The sequence below is a fragment of the Sciurus vulgaris genome (assembly GCF_902686455.1).
Source record: "Sciurus vulgaris genome assembly, chromosome: 11".
NCBI classification, from domain to species: domain Eukaryota; kingdom Metazoa; phylum Chordata; class Mammalia; order Rodentia; family Sciuridae; genus Sciurus; species Sciurus vulgaris.
This window is the reverse complement of record NC_136472.1, coordinates 12,748,464-12,775,818: the sequence shown is the minus strand read 5'-3', so window position 1 is coordinate 12,775,818 and position 27,355 is coordinate 12,748,464. Positions and strand designations below refer to the sequence as shown.

The 27,355-nt window shown below is 57.0% G+C and overlaps 1 protein-coding gene across 4 annotated transcripts; it reads right to left on the bottom strand.

The window, feature by feature from the left end:
- Positions 1-740: 740 nt before the first annotated feature.
- VWCE (von Willebrand factor C and EGF domains) lies at positions 741-27,124 on the bottom strand. Of its 4 annotated transcripts, XM_079104221.1 has the most exons (21): positions 26,032-26,794; positions 24,901-25,125; positions 23,612-23,706; positions 23,391-23,480; positions 22,954-23,082; positions 20,683-20,799; positions 18,400-18,516; positions 17,520-17,648; positions 16,047-16,489; positions 15,866-15,959; positions 14,282-14,364; positions 12,823-12,914; positions 11,386-11,467; positions 10,558-10,675; positions 10,015-10,100; positions 8,767-8,863; positions 7,773-7,855; positions 6,282-6,372; positions 6,121-6,203; positions 5,765-5,855; positions 741-1,709 (listed from the first exon to the last, which is right to left on the bottom strand). In XM_079104221.1, the coding sequence occupies exons 2-21, from the start codon at positions 24,987-24,989 to the stop codon at positions 1,093-1,095; spliced, it is 2,826 nt and encodes a 941-aa protein (XP_078960347.1). In that variant the 5' UTR covers positions 24,990-25,125; positions 26,032-26,794; the 3' UTR covers positions 741-1,092. The 4 variants fall into 4 exon arrangements, with proteins under 4 accessions (XP_078960347.1, XP_078960348.1, XP_078960346.1 ...); XM_079104222.1 differs by lacking the exon at positions 24,901-25,125 and having other exon boundaries at positions 8,767-8,859; positions 10,035-10,100; XM_079104220.1 differs by lacking the exon at positions 24,901-25,125 and having other exon boundaries at positions 26,032-26,793.
- Between the last annotated feature and the right edge of the window lie 231 nt (positions 27,125-27,355).

Here is a 27,355-nt window from a genome sequence, read left to right as displayed (position 1 = left end):
TGGACACCCGGGAGCCACGGGCAGATCCGTCGCCCTGGGATATAGTGAGCAGCCTGGAAGGGCTAAGAAGCGGGTGGTCCCAGAGGGATGGGGGCATGGACCGCTTGCAGCTCACTCAGCAGCCCTTCCAGGGAGCTCTACCCTCCAGGGCTCCTCCTCCTGTTCCATGGCAGCATCCTGTCCCCACCTGTCACGGACACTGTGCTACACCACCCAGACGCCCCTTCAGGACCAAAGGATTTGTTTCCGCAGCTGCTAAGAAGGCTGTGATTGGCAGCTATCAGCCACCAACCCTCAGAGGGCATTGCCCTGGCTGCAGAGCTGCTGCAGCTCGCTCCCCTGGGACAGCCCAGATAAAACTATACTCCACATGGGGCACCAGCCCTGTGCCCTTGCCCCAGCCCAGGACAACCCTGCAGGCCAACCCAGCCTTGGGGCTCCCAGAGGAGAACGGCTGAGACTGTGGCCGTCCCCACCCCCCCACCGATGGTCCTGCCGGGAACACACCCTCCTACTCATCCATCTCAGTGGGGCCTTGCCGGGGGCCCCCATCTGCAAAGCCCTCGCCCCCATCTTTCCCCTTCTGCCTTTGGGAGTCCCCCAGCATCAGAGGCCTCAGGGTGGGGCAAGCTTCCCTCCCCAGCAGGGGGTCAGGATGGCAGCCGGGCTTCACCACCTGCAGATGTGGGGCACTGTTCCCACCTGCCCGCAGGGCGAGATGCAAATGAGCGGGGAGCCTGGGGAAACCGAGACACCTTTAATCAGGAACCTCAGGGAAGGTGAGCCGGCCAGGCCCCTGTGGCTCCTCCCCTAGGCTCTGCACACCCAGCCTTTCTCCAAAGACAGGCCGGCCCGCGTCCAGGAAGGCTGCTGGCTGGCACGGAGAACACCAGCTGTGTGCTTCCTACGGCACGTTCCAAATGCTTCTCAGTAACGAGGTCGCGTTCAGCTTGGGGGTCTGCATCCCCACCAGGAGCCCTCTGAGAGCCGAGCCCTGGCATCCTCTGCCAGGGCTGCCCGGGGGCTGCCCTGCACGCTTCCTGGGCCACTAGTAGAGCGTCTGTCTGGGGTCTCCCAGGCATGGTGACCAGCTTAGATGGTGGATTCTTCCTCCCTCGAAGTCCCCTTTGTGGGCTGCTGGGGGCCAGGGCGAGTGGTAGCCACAAGGGCTGCGGAGAGTCTGTGAGGCCTGAGGGAGGTGGTGGGGGTCTCTGAGGGGCCAGGGGCTATCGTGGAAGGTGCTGACGCTTCAGTCAAGAGGCTGGCAGGCAGAGGTCTCCTGGACACTGTCTGAGCCCCAGAGGCTGAGGAGGAGCGCTCTGGAGTAACAGGAAGTGGCCGACGGGCCTCTGGAGAGGTTGGAGGTAGAGTGGAGGGTTCCGAAGGCGTGGAAGGTCCTGGGGAGAGCCGAGGGCGCTGGGAGGCTCTGGGCTCCCCCGGAAAAGTATCCCCCGGCCTCAGGGGAGGTGAGGGTGGGGCCTGGGCTTTTGAGGGGCCCGAGGGTAAAGTCTGCGTGTTGGACAAGTTTGTTCTTAGGAGCTGGAGGAGGTGGAGCGCTGGCCTTGGAGGCACCGCTGGCGAGGGCCCCGGGCAGGAGCTGCAGTTGCTGGGCACCTGGGTGTCTCCACGGGGGCTCCGAGCAGCTTTGCCCACGGTCACGTCTCCATGAGGGGTGAGCACCTGAGTTTCTCCCAGAGGAAGGATGGAATCTAGAGAGAAGTGGGGGAAACAGACATACAAGGTTTTCCTTAGTGGCTGGGGAGGCTCTGGGACAAGTCACGCGGGACAGACACCCATGCTCGTCCTCCCCAGGGGGACTCAGTGCACCTGGGGAGGACCCGCCAGCCTCCGCCTCCAGGGACATGAATAGAGGGAGGCAGTTCACCAGAGTGGCTTTTGCCAGGGATTTGCAGTACAACCTCACATGTAACTTCCCTGGGCCTCCATGCTCTGATCTGCAAAACGGGCACAATAATAATGACTTAAACCCGACCGAAAGCGTGCAGAGGGAGTCTGGGCCTAACCCTACTGTAAACTGTGAACTTCCATAGTAATGCATGACAGTGCAGGTTCACTGAGGACAACAATGGAGCACTCTGGGGTGGGCTGTTGATAGCAGGGAGGTGGGGTGAGCATCACAGAGCCAGCGGCATGTGCGAACTCTGTACTTCCCACTCAATTGTGCCGTGAACTTAAACTATCCTAAAAAATAAAAATAAATTTAGGACTTGGGGTATAGCTCAGCACCTGCAAAGAAGGCCCTGGGTTTGATCCCTAGCACCGAAAAAATAAATGTTTTTTTTAAGTCTTGACCAAGAGCCTGGTGCACCACAAGGGCTCAGTACATGGGAGAAAAATAAACACAGAAGGGGAAGGTTAAGCCAAAAGAAAACAGAGAATGAGAAGTGAGAGAAAAATCCTGAAGCAAGGTTGATGGGGAGACGGACGTCATCCAGCATGTTGAGAAAACTGGAATGCTGTCGTTTCAAAATCATCCCGAGGATGGTCAGCAGCTCTGTGAATGGCTGAAAACCACTTTAGACGTGTGGATTTTGTGGTCTGTGAATTAGATCTCAAAGAAATCTGCTGTATTATCTTTGAATGATGGAAAGGAAGCGATTCCTAGTCTGCTCCCGTCAGAAGCTGTTCTCTTCAGAGAGCTCTCGTCAGGAAGCAGCTCGCAGGCACAGTGCAGCGGAGGCAGCGCTACCAGGACGAGGGGCAGGCTGCGTCCATCGCCTCCTCCGGCCTCAGGTTCCCCAGGTGGAGCCAAGAGAGCAGAGTGCAGGAGAGCCCAGAGTAAGGAAAGAGAGCAGGGCCTGGGCTTGAGTCCAACACCACCCACGGAGCGTCTATCTCCCATCTGCACAATGGAGATCCCCACTGCAGCCGCTCCAGAATGTTCCATGAGCAGTCAGTTCAATGAGGCAGTACAAGCAAGATGCTCAGTACGCTGCCTGGCACGCTTCCTACCAGGGACTCTAGAAAGCCAGGGGAATGATATCGATCTGCTTGCAAAGGAGTTTGTGGTGCTGAGCAGGAATTAAATCCATAAAGTTCAGCAGTCCCAGCAGCACGGACCCACTGGCTCGGCGGGTGTGGCCAGCACCACACCCACCCAAACTTCAGAAAGCACCCTTCAGAAGGTTACAGGACGTAAACAGGTATTTTATACAAGAAGAAATTCAGGCCACAAGTCAATGAAAATATTCACTGTTCTAGAAGTTTAGAAAATGTTAAAAGCAGCCACATTTAAGGTACTTCATGTGGACACAGTAAGTTGGAGAAGTTAAAATTCTGAACGTGGTTGGGGTGTAGCTCTGCGGCAGAGTGCTTGCCTAGCATGAGCAACGCCCTGGTTCTATCCCAGAACCACAGGGAAAAAAAATCTAAACCCTTTGGGATAATATGCAGAATCTATGTCACCGTGTTTGCTCCTTCTTTGGGACTCCCATCTGGTATACGTTGTGTTCCTGACATCGTGTGACCCATTACTCCCTCTATTAACCACACAGTCCCAACACAACTCAAGATTTAAAAAGAGTCGTCCCACCAAAGATTTTTCCCAGTAGGTTCATTATGAATGGTAAAACGAAAGAAGTCAAGTGTCAACAGGAGGGACACAAAGCAACACAAGAGAATACAGCAGTCCCCCCACACCCCAGGTTGTATTTTCAGCAGTTTCAGTTACCAACAGTCAACCACTGTGAAAATTTTAAGTGGAAAATTCCAGAAATAAACAATGTATGCCTTTGAAATTGTACACCATTCTAGGTAGCGTGGTGAAATCTCCCACCATCTCACTACGACCTGCCTGAAAGAGGAATCATTCCTTCATCCTGCGTATCCATGCTGTATATGCTACCAGCCTGTGAGTCACTTAATAACCTCCGTTATCAAATGAACTGCTGCAGTATCAGAGCTCACACATAGTACTATTCAGAGTTTCAGGCATCAATGGGGATCTTAGAACGTATCCCCTGTGGATAAGGAAGGACTACTGTATTTACAAGTTTTTTAAATGGTCAGCTGTGGGTGACAGCAATACTTCAAAATGGTGTGTAAGTCGTCATGTCCTGTTTATAGCCATACAAAAATGATCCACATGGACAAGCCAGATGCAGTGGTGCATGCTTGTAGACCCGACTCTTAGGCAACGTGGCAAGATCCCATCTCAAAAAAATTTAAAAATACATACACTACACAAAGAATACAAATAACCCAATCAACAAATGGGCTAAGGATATGAACAGATGCTTCACAGAAGAAGATCTACAAGCAATCAACAAACATATGAAAAAATGTTCACCATCTTTAGTAATAAGAGAAATGCAAATCAAAACTACACTAAGATTCCATCTCACCCCAATTAGAATGGCGATTATCAAGAATACAAGCAACAATAGGTGTTGGAGAGGATGTGGGGAGAAAGGTACACTCATACATTGCTGGTGGGGCTGCAAATTAGTACAACCACTCTGGAAAGCAGTGTGAAGATTCCTTAGAAAACTTGGAATGGACCCACCATTTGACCCAGCTATCCCACTCCTTGGCTTATACCCAAAGGACTTAAAATCAGCATACTACAGAGATACAGCCACATCAATGTTCATAGCTGCTCAATTCTCAATAGCCAGACTGTGGAACCAACCTAGATGCCCTTCAATTGATGAATGGATGAAGAAATTGTGGTATATATATATACAATGGAATATTACTCAGCTACAAAGAATAATAAAATTATGGGACTTGCAGGCAAATGGATGAAATTGGAGAATATCATGCTAAGTGAGATAAGCCAATCTCAATAATCCAAAGGACGAATGATCTCACTGATAAGCGGATGATGACACATAATGGGGGGTGGGAGGGAGGCAAGAATGGAGGAAGGAGGGACTGCATAGAGGGAAAAGAGGGGTGGAAGGAGTGGGGGGGAAGGAAAAAGTAACAGAATGAATCAAACACCATTACCCTATGTAAATGTATGATTATGCAAATGGTATGCTGTTACTCTATGTACAAACAGAAACAACATGTATCCCATTTGTTTACAATAAAAATAAATCTAAAAAAAATACATACCTAATGGGGCAAAATGACAGATGAGGGAATAATTTTCAGGAATCGATACCTTATAGTAGCTGAGAAGCATTAACTCAAGGCTCAAATTCTGGCTCTACCACCAACTGTGACCTGGGTCAAATCACATCCCTTCTCTGTGCCTCAGTGTCTTTGCCTGGCTGGGGGTGGCACTAATAATATGCTACCAAGAGGGGAGGTGGACCCTGGAATAGAGCAACACAGAATGAGTCCTCATTCACACGCCGGCAATGACTGTTCTACAAACCTGATTCCATTTCAAAGTCATGATTAAAATAAGGAAGAAAAACCCCAGTTACTTGGGAGCCAAGGCAGGAAAAAGTTTGAGGCCAACCTGTGCAACTGAGTTACTGAGCATGCGGTTCAGTGGCAAAGAAACCCTGGGTTCGATCCCCAGGACGCCATTAAAAGAAGAAAAAGAAAAAAGGGCTGGTGAAGAAGACAAGGGAGAAGAAAAAAGAACGGGAAGTGAACAACATGTCCGCTGGCCCGTCGCAGCAGGGTAGAGCTAAGGCTCAAGGAGGCTCGGGCAGGCCCCCGTGTGACCGTGAGCGAGCCACGCCCCCTCTCCGAGCTGGGTTTCTTGGCCGCAGCCCTTTCCCTTCGTTCCTGAGAACGAAGTGGAGGAAGAGGCTGGCGCCACTCGGGCCGCGGGGCCGCTCACCTGGGCAGGAGGAGCAGCAGTCCCCAGGGCGCGGGGCGGCGTCGGGGCAGGCCTGCGGGCAGGGGACCGTCTCACAGCTCACCTCTCCCAGCTGCGAAGCACAAGGACACCCGTGAAGAAGCCCAGCGCACCCTGCCCGCCCGCAGCAGTGCCCTCCAGAAACTCCTGGGCAGCCGCGGGTCCCCACAGGTCCCCAGCCCGGGCTGCAGGTGAGGCTGAGCGTGGCAGCGCCTGCATCTGGACGTCCACGGAGGGAGCTGGCCGGAACCAAAGGCATCGTGGCGGGCGGGGGGTGCAGGTGCGCTGGCTCAGGGGCTCCCCGGTGGCCGGAAGCGGCCGGGCCAGGCCCAGCTCACCTGGCATGTGCACCGGGTACAGGGCTCATCATCCAAGGTGAACACCTGGCCGTTCGCCACCTTCCTTCCCTCGTAGTTGCAGTCTGCAGAGCAGAGGGGACAGGCCTGTAAGAGCCGAGGGCCACCGGAGAGCCCCGGGCACAGGCGGCTGGCCCACTCACCACGGCACACGGGGCAGCACTCGCCGTCTGGGTGGAAAGGGTAGGTGCAGGCGATGGGGCAGTCCACAGGCGAACAGGCCACCGAGCCCAGCTGCAGGACACAGAAAACACACCCGGCCCTTCACAGAGGGCAGCTGATGGGACACTCAGGAGGGCGCAGCCCACGTAGCCCTCAGTGCCCAGTGGGGGGGGGGGGGCAGCACCAGGGAGCTGTCCGCGGCGGGGTGGCCGTGGTGGCATGGACTTGGTTAGGGTCCACTTCCTGCTAGAACGCACACCCCACAAGGACAAGGGCCTGGCCTTGTCCACAGGCTCATCCACCGACGGACGCCTGCTGGACGGGTGCACGGACCTCGCAGGGCAGGGGAGCACCAAGAGCCCCAAGGGGCCGGGGGTGCGGCCGGGCAGAGCCTTGCCCAGCGCGCGTGGCACCCTGGGTTCCACCCCCAGCACTGGAAAAAATTAAAAATTTAAATTGAAAGAGAGATAGGGGAAGAAAAGACACAGCGCCAGAGCTCCTGGAAGCCATGGCTGTGCTTGAATGTGGGGAGCAGCGGTGGGTCACCAGGGGCCCCGGATGTGTGCCCCGAGCGTCTCCATCTTTCTGTACGCCTTGCCCCTTTCCGAGCTCCCCGGAACGCTGCTTGTCAACACCCAGGACACACCGCCCGCCGCCAAGGGGCAGGACGAGCGCAAGGGGCTTTTCCGCTTCGTTATCCAAATACCGAATTACACTGTGTGCTGTTGACCGGGTCTTTCCTGGGACGCTCAGGGGTGTACACCGGGACCCCCGAGCAAGGCCCCGTGCTCTGCATTTTGATTTACTAGCTGTGGAATCATGAGCCAAGGACTTTGTGCCTCTGTTCTCTCTTTAGAAAGAATGAGGGATGGTCTCATGGAACCCTCCAATTCACTCAGGTCAGGCTTTTTTTGGGGGGGTACCAGGAATTAAACCCAGGGGCGTTTAACCACTGAGCCACATCCCCAGCCCTTCTTATTTTTTATTTTGAGCCAGGTCCTTGGTGAGTTGCATAGGGTCTCACTAAGTTGCTGAGGCTGGCTTTGAACTTGGGATCCTCCTGCCTTGGCCTGGGATGACAGGCCTGAGCCACCTGCTGAGTAGTTCATGCATCCGAGTGCTGAGAACAGGGACAGTGCACAGGGAATCCTGAAATGCTTGTGTGTACTCCTAACCCCCTCCGCAAGAATGAAATGAGTCCCTGAACCGCCTCTTACACTCACTCGCAAGGAACTGGCCCCCAAGACACTCCCTGGTAACCCAGAAGCAGAGGACATCAACCGGCCATGGTGTGATACAGCTCCCTGGTCCTAGCTAACGATTCCCCCTGGGCAGGCTGGAGGGAGCCGTCTTCCACCAGGACCCAGCAGTGACCCTTTTTTGAGAGGGCTGAGTTTGGCCTCTGTGGTCAGAACTGATGTCGGTGGCTGGGACACTTCCAGAGCCAGGGGTCGGGTCAGGGTGGTTCGTACCAGGCAGATGCAGCTCAGACACGGGTCCAGCACGGACGGGAAGGTCTCGTTGTTGTAGAAGATTCTGCCGGTGTACGTGCAGCCTGCCAAACAGAGCACGTGGTGAGCAGCTGCCAGGGCTGTGGACGCGGTGACCAGGCTCCCAGCCGGGGCAAAGGTCTGAAGCTTATCTAAATGACAACGGTCAGGCCACACGCCTCCCTGTGCGGATGCCCCAGGGGCCAGGCCCTGGGGAACTGGTGTTGACTTTTTCTGCACTGGATTTGGCAAGGGGATCACAGGACCTTGGCCTTCGGTGCTGTCACCCCAGATTGTGGGCAGAGGGTAGGCGGCATCGGGAGGAGGGCCTGGAGGCAGTAGGTCCCTACCCCTCCCCACTCAGCTGAACCCAAACCCCATACCACAGCCTCTGGTTCCTGCCACCCCCAGGCTCCCTCGAAGGACTCCACCATGATGACCGTCATCACGTGACTTGTACGCATGAACACAGGGGACGGCACCATAGGGGAAGGCTTCGTAAGACCCCATCACACAGCACACGTTTGTCAAATGCGTGTGCGTGTGTGTGTGTGTGTGTGTGTGTGTGTGTGTGTGTAACCTTAGGATTAGCAGCAGTGATGGAACTTTAAATTTTTTCTTTCTCTATTTTCTTAATTTTTGACAACAAACTTAATTTTGAGATCATGAAAAAGGTAAAAATTACTATTAAAAAGGTCAGCCTTGTTTTCATTCCCTCTCACTGTTCTCTAGTCGTTTGGCGGATGTGGTTCCTGTGTCGCCCACCCAGACCGCTATAGCCCTCAGTCTGCTTCTTCTGCCAGCACCCCCAGACTGCGCCTGCCTTGGGCAAACTGCTCCACTTCTCAGAGCCTCAGTTTCCTCTTCTGTAAAATGGGGTTGCTGGGAGGCTCAACGGGTGCTCAGTGCAGAGGGCCTGGGCCTGGGATCCCCTGAGCACCGTAGCCTCGGGGGCAGGGCCTGGGCCGGGAGCTACCTGCAGAACAGTCTGGGCAGCACTGTCCAGGGATTCGGATGGGGTGAGGGCAGGAGTCCACGCAGTCTGTCTTCCTGCAGCTGACCGAGCCATCTGCCTGGAGGAAGGAGGAACTCCTTAAGACCCACCAGGATGCCAGGCCCTGCCTCCCGCCCCAAAGAGGCAACTCTGCACACCAGCCATGGCTCGCCCTCAAGGGCGCCATGATGCAGCTGGGAGGTGGCGGGTCCCCCCAGAGAGGACCGGCTGCGTAGGAGAAGTGACAGGGGCCTTCCCGGCAGGTTTGGCATATCTCAGGAGAGGGGAGGTCGGAGCTGGGACTTCAGTCTCCTCAGCTTCCTGTCCCTCTGCAGCAGCAGCCAAAGGCCACGCCACCACCCCATCCAAATGCTCCTCTCAGTGTTTCCCTGGAACCCTGGCTCACCCCGACCTAGAGAGTACAATAAAATCCTATTTTTATAGAAAACCATCCTGCCGGAAATGTCTATTTCAGAAGAGAAAAATGCCAGACAAGGTTTCTTTCCTTCTTTTTTTAAAAGAATCTGAATGTTTATGACCCCTTTATTTTACCCTCTTGTAAAATGAGTGACAAAATCAGCCCTAAAGGAGGGAAACAGCATGAAATGGCCTTTCCTCACACTCTAATGCCCGGGAAATGTGCTCCAGCTTCGTGAGGGCCTGAGGCTCTCAGGTCTGCAGGCCTGGCTTCTGCACGCTGGTGTGCACACTAATCTCCTGGAGGTCACAATGCACATTCTGCCTCCAGAGAGGTGGCAGGGACAGAGACTGCATGTCCTAGGGGACCACCACAGGCCCCTGCTGCTGGTGCGAGGACCTCAGTTTGAGAAATAAAGCTCCCAGGACTCACAGTTCCTCTAAAGTAGAAAGGAGTCCAGGGTGCGGTTAAATGACGAGCTAAACACTTCTGGCACGCACCTTCTCCTGAACCACTTCCGGTAAGACACGCACTCAGGGTCAGGAACACAAGCTGCTTCACAGAGCAGCGGCCCCAGCCCACAGCCAGCCATGCCCCGGCGACCCTCTGGGAGGGCTCTGAGGTCTGCTCCCTGCACAAGCCAACTGCACTGTCCTGAACCAGCCACCCAGGACAGGAGGAGCCCTTCCTGGGAGGGAGACCGAGGCCTGGTCAGAGGTAGCTCCACCTCTGGAGGGACAGGGGACCTCCTCTGGGCCAGGCAGGCGGGACAGCCGGGTAAAGCAGCTGAAGGCGAGCCGGTTGTCATTCACCTGGCAGATGCATAACTCACAGGGATCACCAGGTGACCAGATCTGTCCAATCGGAAACTCAACCCCGTTGTCATCAAGAGAGCAGCCTGGCCAGGGACAGCAAGGGAGGGAAGACAGTGGGCAGAACTGCCAGCCAACATGGGGGACCCCTCATGCTCACAGACACACACAAACTTGTACGAACATGCTTCCACATACAAACACACCCACACAGACATCACACACAAACACACAAACCTACACACATGCTCTCCAGACACAACTCACACAAATGCACATGTACTACACAAATGTACATACGAAGATGTTACAGACACGCACACGCACTCAGGCGCACTAAAAACCACAAAGACACACACACAGACACACACAGTTATACCCAGACACCACTCACACAAAAGCACGCACACACAAAATTACACACACCGTCCACTCACACACACACACACAGGCACACATACACAACCCGTCTTGGCGGGGAAGCCCAGCCTCCCTCGTGGGCCACCCCAGTCCTGGCCCGGTGTAGCCCTGGCACGGCCTCACCTGCGGTGGGCGTGGGCTCCCGGCAGGTGAAGCAGCACTGGCCGGGGCCCAGCCACCAGTCCTCTCGGGGGCAGTCCAGCTCTGGACACGGCGTGAAGGAACATTCCACCTCCCCCTTCTGGAAGAGAGCCCAGGGCACGGCCAGTGAGGGCAGCTCCCCAGTCTGGGCCACGAGGGCTGAGGAAGGCTGGCGGGCGGCCATGGCCCACCCAGCCCCTCTCGGGCAGGGCGGCGCGTCCCTCCTGGGGGCTGTACGGGGCACCCCCGCCCTAGCTGGGCCTCCCTTCTCGCCCTGCCTCCTGGAAGCCTTTCCGCCCAGCCCCACTGCCCTCCGCTTGTCCCATCTGCACCCGCTCTGCAGCCAGAGAGTCGTCCCAGGCCCAGTCTGGTCCTGTCACTCGGCCACAAAATCCCCAGCTGCAGATCTCCTTCCCTCTCCCTCCGAGGTGCGGGTGGGAGCAACCCTGGCCTCCTCCTGCTTGTCCCGCTTGCCCGGCTGGCTTCTCCTAACACCAGCCTCCATCCCCACCAGGACCCCACCCTGGGTCTTCCAGCTCCTCCTCTGCCAGGTGATGCTCACCTGGCACAGCCCTCAGCTCCTCCCTTCAGGTCCCTGCTTAGCACCCCTCCTCCCAGAAGGCTGACCTGGCCACGCCCACCTAGACTGTCCCCACACACAGCGGGAGCTCTACCAATGGCTGAGCTTCAAGGAGCCTGGGGCTGGGGGACATCTCCCTTGTAGTGCCCATGGCCTGTTTTCCCCAGTCACAGCATCCCGGGCAAACTCCTTGCTGCCCCACCCACTCCCCGTCACCTCGGCCACCCTACCTGGCAGACACAGGTGGTACAGTCGTCACCATCCCCGCTGAACACGGCCCCGTCTGCGTACCACCGGCCGTGGAAATAGCACCTCACTGCAGGGAGAGAGGGAGAAGCGGCTCAAGGCCTTGGGGCTGGGCAGCTAGAAGAAAAGGCTCAGGAGGCTGAGGCAGGAGGATCTCAGCAACTTAACGAGGCCCTAAGCAACTCTGCGAGACCCTGTCTCTAAATAAAATATAAACAAGGGCTGGGGATGTGGCTCAGGGTCAAGGGTCCTGGGTTCAATCCCTGGTACCAAAAGAAAAAGCAAAAACAAATCTTTATCCCAAAAGGTAATGAAGCCCCAAAGAACTAAAGAGGAAGAGGAAAAATTAGGGGGTGGGGGGAATGTCGCAGACACCTATGACAAAAGCCTGGGGGGACGGGAGAGCCTTGGACCTGAAGATTCCCCCAAGGGTAAAAACAGCCTAGGACAAGCAGCCCAGGCTGGCAGGCACGGCGGTGCAGGCCTGAAATCCCAGCTACGCAGGGGCTGAGGCAGCAGGATGGAAAGTTCAGGGCCAGGTTGGGCAACTCAGCAAGACCATGTCTCAAAATAAAAACGTAAAAGGGCTGGAGACGGAGCTGTGTTAGCTGGGTTCCATCCCCAGCCCAGGAACATGACTGAAGGTCGCATACCCTGGGTTCAAGGTCCAGCTACGCAATGCACTAGGGTGTGACACTGGGTAAGATACCTACGGCTCTCTAAGCCTGTTTTTCTCATCTGTGGAATGGGGATAACAGTTCCTACCCGTGGATACTATATAACTATTCAAAAAAAATAATAAAAATATGACATTTAAAAGTTAAGAAAAAATATTTTAGAAGAATGCTAGCTCTGAAAGCAGACTCGAGTTCAAGTTCTGCTCCATTACTAACTGGCTATGTGTCTTTGGGCGTGACTTGACCTCTCTGAGCCTCAGTTTTCTCATCTGTAGAAGGGAGCATGGAACAGTATTCCCTCAGACTGCTGACACAAGGATCCAGTGAGATGGAGTGCCGGCGGGTGCCCACACAGCGAGGGGCACAGGGGTGGCAGGGAATATCTGTGACAATGGCGAGTTCATCTCAGGTAAGAGAACCATGTTTTAACAAAAGACAAGCTCACTGGTGGTAAAGAGAGATCCCTCCACATCTAGCCACCAAGCAATGCCAAGGGTGGACTGTGAACCCCTTCCTGCCTACGTCCTGAGGCAGGGGGCGGGCCTGGCAGTGAACGCAGTCCAGCATCCACACCACTGGGTACATAATAGGTGCGCAATAAAAGAGGGCAATTGAACGCTTCCCTCGATCTGAATCTCCAAAGCAGAAATCAATCTCTCCCCATCTCTCCCCGCCCACCACCCAACACACACACAAGACAACCCTCCCTGCACACACAGAAAAGCAAATCTCCAAGAGAGTCACTTGCCTGGGACACAAGTACAGCAATCCGACTGTGGGAGGGTCTCACAGGGGCCAGGAGGACACTCGGGGGAGATGCAGGACACGTTTCCAGCCTGAGGAGGTCGAAGAGGGACATGGGAAGGAGGATGCATAGGTCCTGCCAACCTTCGGGTCCCCACAGACCAGCTCATTCCCTCCTTCCACCACACCTTTCCATCATGAGAGCCACCCAGAGAACACCACCTGAGAACTTCAAATCCCGCACGGTCACAGGGACCTGTTCCTGTGTTATTATAGCGGGGTTCAGAAGACCTACCTTTCCAAGACACATGGTTTCTTGAGAAAGGCCAGGACAGACCACCAAGAGCAAGGAGACTGGGCAGTGGAGAGCCTAGGACCCTCCCATAGGACAGGAGAGCCTCCTGCACCTTCACATGCATTAGAGTTTGGACCCTAGTGGCTCTTACTGGCTCTTCAAAGAATTAAATTTTAGAACAAATTTTTAAAACTTGAAGTTAAAAATCAACTTTGGAATCAACCAGATGTGAGTTCTAGTGTATACTCCTCTACCAACAGGACTCTGGGCAAAGTACACCACACTCTGAGCCTCAGTCTCCCTGTCTGTGAGATGGGTAGAATTGGCTTCCTTCTCATATACAGGATGAGGTCACACATGACACTGGGCCACCATGTGCTTGGCACACAGGAAGAACTCGGTACTGGTAGCTGTCCACATGCCCCTGATCTTATGCTCCAGTTCTACCATCAATGTCAGGCCAGGAACCCTTTTTAAAGACGGTCAGAGGGTGGCAGTGAAGGCTGGTGGACAAAGCTGGACATTGGACCCATTCAGACCTCAGCTCAAATCCCAGCTCAGCTACTTCCCAGCCTCAGTCTTTGCATCTGCAGAATAGGGACAGTAAAGCTGGTCCCAGGAACCCCGGACAAGGAATCAAATGGATAGCACCAACTCTGCTCTGGCACACAGTGGGTGCTCATGATCAAATACATGTGACAACACCTGGCACCGTCTGGCACACAGTAGGCACTTAATAACTGTCCTTTCAGGAGTGAACTTGCTTCAAGCAGAATCTGCTGGACAAGCCCAGCGTGGACAGGAGCTTTCTCCCTCCCAGTTGAATGCCTGTTATTGTGCTGGCAAATATTTTGCCTGGAGAGAGCAGGCGCCCTGGAGCGGGGGTTTCCAGGGAATTCCCTCCCTTCCCTCCCAAACAGATGGACCCTGTTGCTTGGTGGCTCTTCTCTGCCCAGCAGAGACCTCTGGCGCCCTGCAGCCTCCGCGTTGGACGCTGCCTCCACCCTTTTAAGTTCTACAGGTTCCGACGAAAATCCACAGCTGGGGACACTCCCTCCGGGGGTGGGGGGGAAGCTCACCTTTAACATCCGGACGCTCCCCTTCTCTAAAACCCCCAAAGGTTAAGAAAACACCCAGGAGTCTTTGGGGATCGGTGCCACTTACCAGACAGACACAGACAGTGCAGTTCTCACTGGGAGGGGAAAACACATCCCCTTCAGCTCTGACGGCACCACTGTGAAAACAGCCTGGGGGAGAGGCAGGAGGGTGTAAGCCTCTTCAGGGAGGAAACGGGTGTCCGCCTGTCCAGGCATACCGCACCTGGCCCTTCCGTCATGGTCCAGGATGCCTCAGCAGGTTCCCTGGACTGTGGGACAACAGGGGAACCCTGGGGAACAACCTATGGTCGTCTGCAAGGATCGGCTGCGGTGGCCCCAGGAGGGTCCTCTCACATCTGGTAAAGCCACACCGTCTGGAGAGGACAGCGTTTTATTCCCATCAGGCAGGAAAGACAGGACAGCCCTGGGCTCAAACCTAGCCTGCCGGCTCAGGTTGCCTGAGTGACCCTGGACGTGCCACTTCACCTCTCCAGAACTCAGCTGCTTTCACCATAAAATGGAAATGCCACCCAGTGGGAGACTTGGAAGGACCTGCATGCTCAGCACAAAGTGGCCCCAGTACTTTACATCCAGGGCTCAGTAAAAGACGTCATTAAGAAAATCAGTAAAATCAGTGAATGTATGTTTCGACATCGAACCTCGGCAAGACTGCTTTTCTTTTTGTAGGGCTGGGGATTGAATCCGGGGCAGGCTGGGCAAGGGCTCTACCACTGAGCCATATTCCCAAGCCCCTTGGGAAAACTTTATAACTGCTGCTCAAGATCCAGCAACCTCTGCATCTTATCACCAGGGGATTCAGAGACACGCAGATTCTCAGGCCCATCCCAGACCTACCAACTGGGAGACTGTATTTGAATAAGAGTCTGGGCAATTCGTGTACACAGCAAATTTTGAGAAGCTTGGGTCCCTATCCCAGCAGCCATAGGAAGCAAACGGAAAGTTGTAAGCTCATTGTGGTTGGTGGCCGGGGAGGGGACCCAGGGCCTGTACAGGTGAGGCCACACCCCCAGCCTGAGGCCAGGAGTTGAAACAGTCATGGGAGGGGAGTGGGGTGGGGGAAGGAGAGGGCAGAGTGAGTCTGGAGACTCGGGGAATTAGCGAAGCTCAAGAAGGATGCTCAGAGTCGAACGGCTCCCCTTGAGGGGTACCACAGCAGAGACAAGGGCTTCTCAAAGCGTGATCCCCAGAGCTTGGCTGGTGGTGCCACCTGTAATCCCATCAACTCAAGAGTCTGAGGCAGGAGGATCACAAGTTCAAGGATCAAGTTTATACAAGGCTTTCAGGTGACAGCAGGAGAGGGCCTTATTGCTTTGGCAACTCAGCGAGACCCTGTCTCAAAATAAAAACTTAAAAGGGACTGGGGGTGTATGCAGCTCCGTGGTAGAGCACCCCAGCATTCGACCCCAGTACTGGGGGATAAAAGTGTGGTCTCCAGACCAGCAGCCCCTGAGAGTCGGTTAGACATGTAGATTCTCACCCCCCTGGAGCTGCTAACCCAGGGGACACAGGCATCTGTGATTCCCTCAGTCCCCCAAGCGATTCCAATGTAAGGGACAAGTGCAGGACAGCCCTGGGCCGCAGGAGGGCGGGACGGAAGGGCCGGGCGCGTCCTTCCCAGGCCCCATCTCACCTGTGCACAAGGGGCAGCACCCGCCGTCTCTGGGGGGAAGCGGGTGGGAGCAGGCAGCTTCGCATCTCACCTCTCGGCAGGTCACCTCTCCATCCTGGAAGCACAGCGGGAGCTGCAGCCACCACGGAACCCCGACACCAGCCAGGAGAGCCAGGAGCCCTCGCACCCACCTCACACCCACCTCGCACCAGCACTGGGAGCATCTGGGCTCTGTCCAGCGGCTTCCTGATTCATACACGGCTCCCAGGTGCCAGCAGGGAGAGGGCCCCGTGGTCAGCCTCGGGCTCTCGGGGCCCCTTGGTGAGGAAGGGGTCCCCACCACCTCCCCCTGGAGGAAGGAGGGAGGTCTGGGGGTCCCCGGCAGTGAGGCGCTAGGCACTGGGGTGGCCATCAGGGTAGAGAGCAGCCAGGTAGGAGCAGAAGGGGACAGCGTGGGCGGGGCCAGGGTGGGTGGTGGCAGGCGGGTGGTCCTGGCTCCTGCCGGAGGCCCTGGGGCCCCAGGAGGAGGGCTGTGTCCTGGGGACAGGGCAGGCCGGCCCGACTCCGGCAGCAGCAGAGACATCTTGTGGGGGTGCTGCCGGGGCTGCAGGATGGCAGATGGGGCCAGCGCAGCTTTCGGCACAGCTGGAACAGAAGCACAGGGGTCTCCTGAGGAGACGGCGGGGTGCAGGTGGGGGTCAAGTCAGGCGGGGTTCAGCTCCACCACCAGTTACTGTCTCTGGACCTCACGACACGGGCACAGGGTTCCAACCGTGACGACCAGGTGGGAGACAGACACAAGGAAAAGCCCCACAGAGCAGGAGGTTCCAGCCGCAGCCAGCCTGGCTTTCAGATGCCGCACGACCAGACTCACCAGGTCCCCTTCCTCTCTGGCCCCAGGTGGACACAAGTTGTCCTGAGCCTGGTGGAGCCCGAGCCCTATGGGATCCATCCTGGGACTAATTGTCCCCCAGATCCTATGTCCTGATGGGCTAGTGTGTCCCCAGTGGCCCCACCCAGCTGCCGCTTCCCTGGAGACACACGGCTGGAGCTGGGGACTGAGCCCTGGCCCAGTCTTCTCCAGTCTCACAATGGAGGCACCCAAGAGGAGGCTCCTGCCCGTGGACACTGATGCCCACGCTGAGGAACAGCACGACCATGACCCGAAGGTCTGAAGGACCAGGAGGAAAAAGTCAGAAAAACTGGGAGAGAGGAAGGTGAGGGGGAGGGAGAGGGAAAAGGATGGACTTGGATCAGAAGGAGGCCGGAGAGCAAGGGAGAGGCGAGGGAGAGAGGCAGCGGGAAGGGCCGGGACCACGGGGAGGTGGCCAGGTAGCTCTGCAGCACTGCCGGGGAGGGTTCCCCGCACACCGAGAAGCGGCACCGGCCGCCCACGCTGCACCACACACGAGCGCCCGGGCGCCCACGCCCGGCAGAGCCATCTGGCACCACTGTGCTACACGGCTGTCCCTGGAGCTCTGGTGACTGGGCCTCCGATGCCACACCTTCCTCTATGACCACTGGTTTCTTTCCTCTTTACCATTTGGAAAAATGAAGACAGAAGTGGAAGGAAACAGGAGGAAGAAGGCGGCGCCGGGATCAACAGACAAGAACGGAACCACGAGGGCCTGGCGCTGGGCGGCCAGGCCTGGGCGCTGGGCTGACCCGCACTCACCTTCACAGGACACGCGGTCCGCTCGAAGCCTGAAGCCAGGCCGGCAGGTGCACAGGAAGCTGCCCACGGTGTTGTGGCAGGAGTGGTGACAGACTCTTCTCTCCTGCGGCCTACGGCACTCGTTCACGTCTGCGGGAGACCCAGCGGCTAGTCCCGGCTGGGGAGCCCGCCTTCCCCCATCCCTTAGTCCAAAGACTGGGGGAGTTTTCCCGCCAGCTTCTCAGAGGGCTAACAATGAGGCCAAGATCCAGCCAGAGTCACGCCAGAGGGCCATGCATCCAGCAGTCATCTAATAGGTGCACCCACCCCTCATCCCAGCACCTCACAGCCGTGATTAAGCGTGAACGACGGGAGCGAGGCTGCTGGGGCTCTCGTCTCCACACCCATTTTCTTCCTGAGAAGGGACCTCAGGAAGGACACCTAACTCTGCGGAAGGAAGTCCTCTGGAGGCCCGGGAGACCCCACCTTCAGCCCAGCTCAAGCCAGGCACGCCAGTCTCTTTCAGGAAATTTCTGCTAATGGACCGAGGAAACCGGGGTCTCCTCCTAAACCAGAGGAACCAAGACATAACGTGCTTTGTTCACCCAGGGGAACAAAGGCGGCCAAAAAAGGGGTGAGCAGAGAGGAATCCTTGGGGTGCATCTGGGAGAGGAAGGAGCAAGGAGATACATAATGGGATGCGGGGGCCGGCGGCCAGGAGGGGCCAGCACAGGGTCTTCCACACAGAGCAGCGTGGACCCTGGGACAGAGCAGAGGCTCAAACCCTTGGGGTGCCAGGGGACCCAGAGGTCCAAATGTTGACCTTTCCGGGTCCAGGCACTGACCCTGTCCATCTTCCTGACTGGCAGCCTAGGTGTGTAGTCCACAGGGTTGACCTTACCTACACAGGAGTGCCGGTTGCCATGGAGATGGAAGCCGGGGCGGCAGGAGCACTTGTAGCTGCCAATGCTGTTTTTACACCTCTGCTGACACGGGGTCCCCAGGCACTCGTCAGTGTCTGAGGGGAGAGAACCGGCTGGCACTCACCTCCCCGCGGAGTGTAGAAACGTGTGGTCCCTCTTTCCTCAGCACCGTCCCCACCCCACTCAGGGCTGTGGGGGAGCTCCCTAACCCCCATGTCCAGTCTAAAGGCCCCAGACTCCCTCACTGCCTCACCCCAGCCCTGACCACCTGCCCCTCCCACCTGGAGAACGTACAGCTTCTAATGTGTCTCCCGGCCTTTACCTGTGCTCCTCCCCAGCCTCCTCACAGGACCTCTGGGATGTTCTTGCCTAAGGACACCTCTCATCTGACCACTCCCTGCTCCAAGCTCTCTGTGATTCCCACCCTGACTGCAGAGGCCTTTAAAGACAGCCCTGGCTGGGCGGGGTGGCGCACACCTGGAATCCCAGCAGCTTGGGAGGCCGAGGCAAGAGGATCACAAGTTCAAAGCCAGCCTCAGCAATTTAGCGAGGCCCTAAGCAACTTAGTGAGACCCTGCCTCAAAATAAAAAATAAAAAGGGCTGGGGATGTGGCTCGGTGGTTAGGCGCCCCTGGGTTCAATCCCTGGTACAAAAAAATCCCGGCTCTGGTCTATCCTGCATCCCTGCCAGTCCCTTGCCCTCACACTAGCTTAATTAAGTTCTCGCCATCTTCCAAACACAACCCACTCTTGCGTGTGCCCCCTGGCCCATTTGCCTGTCTGCCCTGGATGCCCTTCCTTCGTCCAGCTAGAAGACTCCTATGCCTACTTCAAAACTCAGTTCCTACAGCAGAAGCTTCCAGGGGCTCTTGCTTGAAATTGTTCACCAGTCAGAGCTGGCAAGCCCTGGGACACCTGCCCTGCGGAGTACCAGGCTGTAGGTAAAAGCAACAAGGCGGGTGTATTTACCCAAAGCTGGGAAGACCTTCAAGACCAACAGTTGAGGAGGAAAAGGGGAAAGTGGAAGAACGACTGGACTCCAGTCCCAGTTCTAACATGATCTTGGGCAAGTTACTTAATTTCTTGACACCATGGAGATAAACAGTGGCACCATCAGGGCATAATTTCAGGGACAAAATGTGAAGCATGGGGCCGGGTACCCGGGACAAGGGACTGTCACATCTCTGAGCGCGTGTGGCCAGCAGAGCAGGCAGGGCGCTTAGACTGAGGCTGGGGACTCCGATTGAGCTGTGCCCCCCAAGATTCACACTCCTGTGATGGCGCTCGGGGTGCCGTCTTTGGGAGACACGTAGGTGAGAGGAGGCATGGGGGGGCGCTCGTGACTGGATTAGCGCCCTCAGAAGTGACACCAGGCTGCCTCTCCCCTCCCTCCCTCCCTCCTTTGCCATCCTGCGAGGACACGGCAGGACTGTCAGCTGAGGGCCAGGCAGAGTCCTCACCAGGAATCACATCAACTAGTGCCCTGGGCTTGGACCGCCGGCCCTCCAGAACCGGGAGATGAGATCCCTGTGGTTGGACCACCAGACGGCAGGACGTGTCCCGGCAGCGGAGCTGACTGAGGCGGAGCACCAGGGTCAGTCTCTGGTGAAGGCCCTGGGCGGCCATGGAGGGAGGACCTGTGACTTTTATTGTTTTTCTCAGGTGGTGAAAGCTTATTTACGCTTAATGAGAATTTCACAGGTAAAGAAATAACAGCACAGTATAAGGGGGGTGTTTTGTCTCCTTATATAACTCGTGTCAATGTCACCTGAAAAAGACGAGCAGTTCTCGTAGATCTTCCGCTCACGTAGGAGGGAAGTCCCTTTCCTGGGCTCTCACAGCCCTCAGGCCCATCCCTGCCTTGTTCTTCCCCAAGCTACCACACAGGGATGGGGCTCTCTAGCCTGGGTGTCCCCAGGCACCAAGGCAGGGAGAACCAATGGATGCAGGAGGCCAATGACCCCCGGGCAGCAGGCTCCACACGGCCCCCAGATGTGCTCCCAGCCAGGCCCCTCCCAGCCCTCCTTCATCTGGGGGACCTCCACCCAGTGAGCCTGCTTCCCCGCCCATCCCTGCACCCTGCAGCAGGGCACTCCAGTCAGTCATGGTTCAGAGCCAGGGCCTCAGTTTCCTGATCTGCAAAATGGGGCTGGTACAGCATGTCTGTCAGAGGACTGTGGTGTGGAGAGGGTGCCATGCAGGGCCAGCCTAGGGTTCGGCACAGCCACATGGAGACCCCCGTCTCTCCTCTGCCCACTCACCCTGGCAGCTGTGACGGTCGGCAGCCAGCTGCATGCCCGGCCCACACTCGCACACGAACCCGCCCTCCGTGTTCACGCAGTGGCCCTCGCAGGACGCACTCAGACATTCATCGATATCTGGGGAGAGAAAGGCTGCAGGCTCACTCCGAGCATGCCCATCGCTCGGGAAAACTGAGCCAGGCGGAACACGTGTCCACGCTGGGCCTGCCCTTGGCAGCACGGAAGCCCGGGCAGCCCCCGGGAAGAAAGAGCAGGCACCAGGAAAGACAGCGGCACTGGGAGAAACCCCAGGAAGGAGAGACGGATGCCCGCCAGACGCCCGCCAGACACCCAGATCAGGTGACGAGAAAGGACAGCGGACACAGAGGAGCTTCCAGTGGTCCCCAAGGCAGGGGCAGTGGCAGCAAGGATGATTAAATGACCCACAGTGTCACTGACTTGATATTCACGGAGCAGCGACTGTGGGCCCCGAGGACCAGGCGCCCGGGAGGGGACGTGTGGAGAAGGGGCAGGGCAGCAGCGGGACTCTGCAGACGGCAGGGCCTGTGCTGAAGCTCAGGATCCTATGGAGGAGCTGGAGAGGTGGTGGAGACCAGGCTGCGGAGCACAAAGGAGTTCTGCCCGGGGGCCAGGGAGCTGGGGGACGGAACTCCCCAGATCCTGTGGCTTGGCGTCCCTCCCCATGCACCAGCGGGGCTTCCAAGGGCTAAGGACCAGCTCGGCCCGCTTCGGTTTGCACCTGAGCCTCCCTACCACCTGGCCTTCATGCCCACAGGACACCTCTGACTCTCTGTGGCCGCTGCTGGGCCTTCTGTCTGGCATCTCAGTGCTTTTCCCTGGGGCAGGCCCTTTGAAACCATGCCCACCCTCCCTAAGAAGCCCACCCTGACTAACCCCGTGCCAGGGGGACCCCTCAAGGCTATGGCCAGCACTACCCTGTCCGGAGCTTGCTTTGACATTGTTTTCTGGCTTTCATTGGCCCAGTTGGCCTCTGCAGTGAGGTGCATGGGTGGAAAGTAGTCCCCAAGAAAGGCATGGAGGGAAGATCAGTGGCTTCACCCCTTCTCCTTTCCAGAGGACACGGTGCAACCAGCCTCAAGAGCCAGACACCTTGAGCAAGACCCTTCCACCAAGAGTTCTGGGAAACAGAGAAGCCTCTTCACTGAAGCATTGTTTATAGTAGCAAAACATTACAGACCACCTAAGAGAGGGAAGATCAACAGCTGGGTATAGACAGCAACGACAGCAGCCCCAGAGGTAGCTGTTAAGAATTATGTCAAGCTGGGCACAGTGATCAATCCCAGCAGCTCTGGAAGCTGAGACAGGAGGATCTCAAGTTCAAAGCCAGCCTCAACAACTTAGTGAGGCCCTAAGCAACTTAGCAAGACCCTGTCTTAGAATAAAAAATAAAAAGGGCTTGGAGATGTGGCTCAGTGGTTAAGCTCCCTTGGGCTCAATCCCAGTACTGAATTAAAAAAGAATTATGTCAAAAGGAATATTTGGGGATTCCCTTACTATAAAGTTAAGTGGGAAAATTAATGAACAAAAACTACAGCTGAAATATGATCCCAACTTTATAAAACACACATAGAAGCATGCCTTATACACACATGTAAACAGACAGACACACACCTGGGAAAAGGGCAGAAAAATACTTCATTTTAATAGCAAGGATCTCTGGGTGGGGCTCCCGGGGATGTTTATTTTCATCTTTTCACCCTCACTTTCCAAGTGTTTGCAAATAAACTACCATTTACTTTTCTATTCACAGAGTGAAATTGTATTTTTACAAAGTTAAAACTCAAAAAAAGTTTTCGTTGCCCTGGAAAGATGGGCAAGAAACCCGTCACAGGAGCTGCCTCTGGGGACAGTAACACATTCTGCCTGTAGGAACTTCTAAAAATCACGAGCAAATAATATTCTTACAAAAGAACGATCACTGAGTTTCACTTTGCCCGTCTTTCAAATGTTGTTATCCCTGCTCACCCCACCCCCAACCTAGGCGCCACTATGACCCCAGCACCCTGCACTTTCCCAATGACAGTCCCTGTTACATTGAGCTGACCTGTCCTTGTCCCCTTGCCCATGTTTGGAAGCTCCACAAGAGCAGTGATTGTCCTGTGACCCCTGGCCCAAGCTCAGTTCCTGCCCTCAAGAGGAGCTTAGTAAATATCTGAGAGATAACACCAGGCTCAGCCTGGCCCTCCAGCTCTCTGGCATCCATCTTTGCAGCAGACATAGTCCCCCCACCCCTGCTCCCAGGCCTCTCACCTGTACACGTGATGCCGACAGATGTCTCTGTCATCGAAAAGCCCAAAGGGCACACTCGGGCCACCTCCTGACAGCCACCATGATTACAGGTAAGGTCACAGCCGTACTCCCCGCAGGGGCCATGGGCTTCTGAAACAGGTATGGCACCAAACTGGTGAGCACCTGCCAACGCCACGGGCACCAGCTGGCCATCCCAGCCCCCTGCCCCTGGGGTTCCTTCTGAGTCCTGTTGGACGGGTGGTCCTAGAGGCAAACAGCCCTGCCACTGACTACTGTCGCTGCCCAGGGTAAGACAAAACATCTGTCTCAGACTCGTCATCTTTAACATGGGCAAATGCCTTCCTCACAGCAGGGTTGAAAATGACAAGTTAGTGTCAGTCTCAAGTGCCCAGAGTCTGGCTCATGATCTCAGTGTCACCGGCGGGCTGTGGCCTTACCTGGGCAGGTGGCCCCTTGTTCTCCATCCTGGCAGGAACAGACATTGGGAGCGATGCAGATTCCACTCCCACAGCCAAAGGAGCAGAGAGCTGAGAGGAGAAAGGCAGCTAAGGAGCTGGGGACCAGGGCCCCATCTGCCCCTCAGACCAGGGACTGCGCACTGGCAATGCACCCTGCTCATGCGCACTGAGAGGGCTCTGGGCACGTGACGGCCACTTACGCAAGGTGCAGTGCCCACTGCCCATGGAGGGGGCCCAGCCAGGACAGCAGCCACTCCCGAAGCCAGAGAGGCAGACGTGGGGGCCCAACCGGCGTCTGCAAGAGAGGAGAGAGCACTTCGCACATTCTGTACAGGGGAGAGACTGGTCAACAGCAAAGCCTCCCAGCCAGTCTGCGAGATCAGCAAACAGTTCTCCAGACCCCCTGCACCCTCCGGGAAGAACAATGGGAAGTTCTCAAAGAAAAACACAGTATTTCTGAGATGCAGGACAGAAAAAGTATGAGAGAACAGATACCAGCTTCCTATGGATGTCTGCCCCAGGAACACAAGGAGTGACCTGGAAAGAGGACTCTGAACTCAGGATGCAGAGCCCCCAGGACGGCTGCCTCAGGATCTTTGCACTTGCAGCTCCCTCTGTTGAGAAGTTTCTTCCTCCGATACATAGCCTGCTCACTCTCATCCTTCACCCAGGTCTCTGCTCATCTTCTCACAGAGGCCTTTCTTCTACCCTACCCTTGCTTTATTTTTGGCCATAATACTTTCCAAGATATTATTTGCTAATTTGATGACTGCCCATTGTCTCTCCCCTGCAGCTCCCTGAGGACCAGGTCTTCTTTGCAGTTGTTCACCCCAGCACCCACAGCCATGCCTGGTACATAATACACATTCAATAAATGGCTGTTGAGGGAAAAGTTGAGAAGGGAAGTCGGCAGAAGGGGACGGAGGGCACCCCAGGGCACCCCAAAAGAGGGTCTGCTCAACCAGGAACACTCTGAAGCTGGGAGTGAAGAACTCAGTGTCCAGAAAGGACAGAAATCCAGATAGTCCTTCAACAGGCATGGACATAAAGCCACGAACATGCCACTGTCCCACCTACAAGGAATGTTAGATAAAGAACCAGGTGATAAGAATACAGCCTGACAGGGTCGTAGTGGGATGGGCCCTGGAGCCCAGAGGAGGGCGGCGAGGTTTCCTGGAAGTGCAGCCCTGCAGTTCAGGTGGGAAGAGGAGCTGGGGCAGCCAGTGAAAGGGGAGGGAGGGAGAGCATTCCAGGCAGGGGAGAGCGATCTCAGCAGCCTGGGGGGACACGGATGGTGACTGGACCTGGTTCCCTAGATGGGCTGCACAGAGGGCAATAAATGCAGCCCCTGTGCTCTGCCCTGGTCCAGCGGCTGGGGGACTGTCTTTCTGCCAGTTGGGCACTTTCAGAGCACTCACCACTGCTTGGTCCTGCCCCAGACTGGGAACATGGGACGAGACACGTTTGCCCTATTCTTGGGGAGAATCACCTGTAGCAAACGTGGTGGATTCTGGAAAGGGAAGCTCGGGGGAGCATGGCAGTACCGAAAAGCCTGAGGGAAACTGTCTCCAGAGCCATGGGGCGGCGGGTGTCCGACAGTGATGCCTCACCATCCCCTTGCTGGAGCGATATTGGCAGCAGCCTTGGGGGAGGGGCCGGCGAGGGGCCGCAGTTCCAACCTCCTCAGAGCTAACCAGATGAGCCGCTGGAGGCTCTGAAAGAGACAGGCGGTGCCACCAAAGCGGCGGATGGCAGGGTTCTGGGAGATGGTGGTGGAGCTGCACCTTCAGGTAGGAAGGGGTGGAGCGCCGCTAGAGCGTCCCAAGGAACCTCCCTAGGCTGGCGGTGACCAGAAGACAGGTGGCGGGAGGCCGTGAGCCACCGCGCAGCCCGCATCATCTGAGCAGGAACTGGCGGGGGCTGCGGAACACACGTGCGAGCTGCGAGCCTGGCGGGGCAGCCCCTGCCGCGCGCCCCCCGGAGGACGTGGCCGCCGGCCAGGCCGCCCGCTGACACCGTGTTCCCTCACTCCAAGCATCACGCACACAGGCTCATCGCCCGCGACCGCTGGGGAGGGGTACACGCGGGGAGGGCGGCCCTGGGGAAGACAGCGAAGGGGCACGCCCTGCACCCCTCACCCCCTCGCACACAGCGGCGGAAACCGAGGCACAACCCAGACAGACGCCGGTGGCTCCAAGGTCCACACCAGGAAAGCCCCCAACCCCAGAGCGGCGGGCGCAGCACGGGAGGCCAGGTACTGCATAGGCGGCACGTTCGGGAGCGAACTCCTGCCAGTCCAGAGATCAGCGGGCATATCCCGGGGTCTCCTCTCCAGGGGTTCATCCCCCACGGCGCCCTCGGGCTCATCCAGTGTCTGGGTCTCCGTCTCCCCCAAGTCTGAGCAGGACAGTCCCAGCCAGGGGCGCACAAAAGGCACCCAACCAAAGGCACAAGTTGCTGTCTTTGTCCCGACTCCAAGGGATGAGCCCGCGCAGACAGAGCCCCGGAGGATGCCCCGATCCCCGATGCCTGCGGCTGGGGGGGGCGTCCCTCCGCGCCTCCCTGCTCCACGCCTGTTGCGCTCCCCCTGCGCGGCAGTGGTGGGGCGCGGGGCTCTTACCTCTCCGGCGCGAAGTGCCCGGGCGGCTTCCTTCCAGTGTAGCCTCGGGCCGGGGTCCCGGGCCACAGGACCGCGACGCAGGCGGCCCGGAGGAGCAGTCCGGCCCACATGACCGGAGGCTGCGGGTCTCCCCGGCTCCGCTCCTCTCGGGCGCCGCGCGCGGGGGAGGGGGCTGCCCGCCCTCGCCCCTCCTCCTGGCGCGGAGGGGAGCGAACCAGCGATCCCGAGCTGGCACGCGGAGCGGAGCAGGGGGGCTGGGGACGTCGAGAGGAGGGGCCGGGGCAACGGCGAACGCCTGGGAGGTTTCCCGCACCTCCGAGCGAAACACACAAAAGGCGGCTCCGCAGGCCAGCCGGTGCTTCTCCCAGAGGCGCAGAGCCCGGGGCGGGGGCAAAGATCAGGGACCCCTGGGGGCGGAGTTCAGCCCTTGGCCAACACCCCCAGCCCGGGTTTGGAAGTCGGTTTCCTGCGAAGGGCTGAGGGCGTCAGACCGAGGCCCAGATCGGAAAGAAACTCTTGGAACAAGGCTAGCACCGGGACTCTGCGCGCCCTGGGGCATTGCCCGTTTCGAAGTCCTAGACGCCTCTACTGTCTGGGAGAATCGGGAGAATCCTGGAAATCCGAGCACAGACACAGGGTCGTCACGCCCCTGGGCGATTCTAGGCTTGCCCACAGACTACCAGCAGGTCTGCCCCCTAAGCCCTGCGTGCGTGAACTGGTGGGTCCGCCAGGCCGCGGGCCAGGGAGCAGTAGCCGGTCTTGAACCCACAGGCTTCATGGGCACCTGGGGGTCAGATGGCCAGCCTCCTGGCCCACGAGGGCGGGGAGGAAGAAGCAGCGGGCGCCCCTGGCAAGGAAGCCGTGAAAGCAGAACTGGAAGGCTCCTATTGCCTCCTTGTACAGCTGGCCGGGTCAGAGACTGGTAGGCTGCTAGGGACTGAGGCAGGGAAGTAATGAGGGAGTGATAGATGGGCTCACAAGCCATCCGTGGGAAGCTGAAAGGAGAACCAAAGTTTACCTTCTGCGGGGACCAGGAATCTTCCTAATTAATCAAGCTTTTGCATAAATTCCTAGAGGAGTTCAGTACTTGTCAAAAGCAGCCCAATCCCATTTTTAATAAGCTGTTTTTCTCAGTGTCTACTTCCCCACCAAACAAGCCAATTCTTTTGGTTCTGCCTCCTTCTGTCACTGATGTCCTTGACATTGGTGGCCACAAATGAACACTGGGTGCCTGCCAACTGTGACCTGAACCCTCCCCTCCTTCTTAGAGGCACCGCACTTTAATGCAGTCAAATATGGCTTGGCTGTTTGGGCAACCTTGTGA

Excerpts from the sequence above, each read along its gene's own strand:
- VWCE (XM_079104220.1), bottom strand. The coding sequence starts at position 26,141 with ATGTGGGCCGGACTGCTCCTCCGGGCCGCCTGCGTCGCGGTCCTGTGG. Across the intron at positions 23,083-23,390 it reads ACAAGGGGCCACCTGCCCAG|AAGCCCATGGCCCCTGCGGG; the intron begins GTAAGGCCACAG and ends TACCTGTTTCAG. Across the intron at positions 11,468-12,822 it reads TGTACTTGTGTCCCAGGCAA|GTGCTATTTCCACGGCCGGT; the intron begins GTGACTCTCTTG and ends CCCTGCAGTGAG.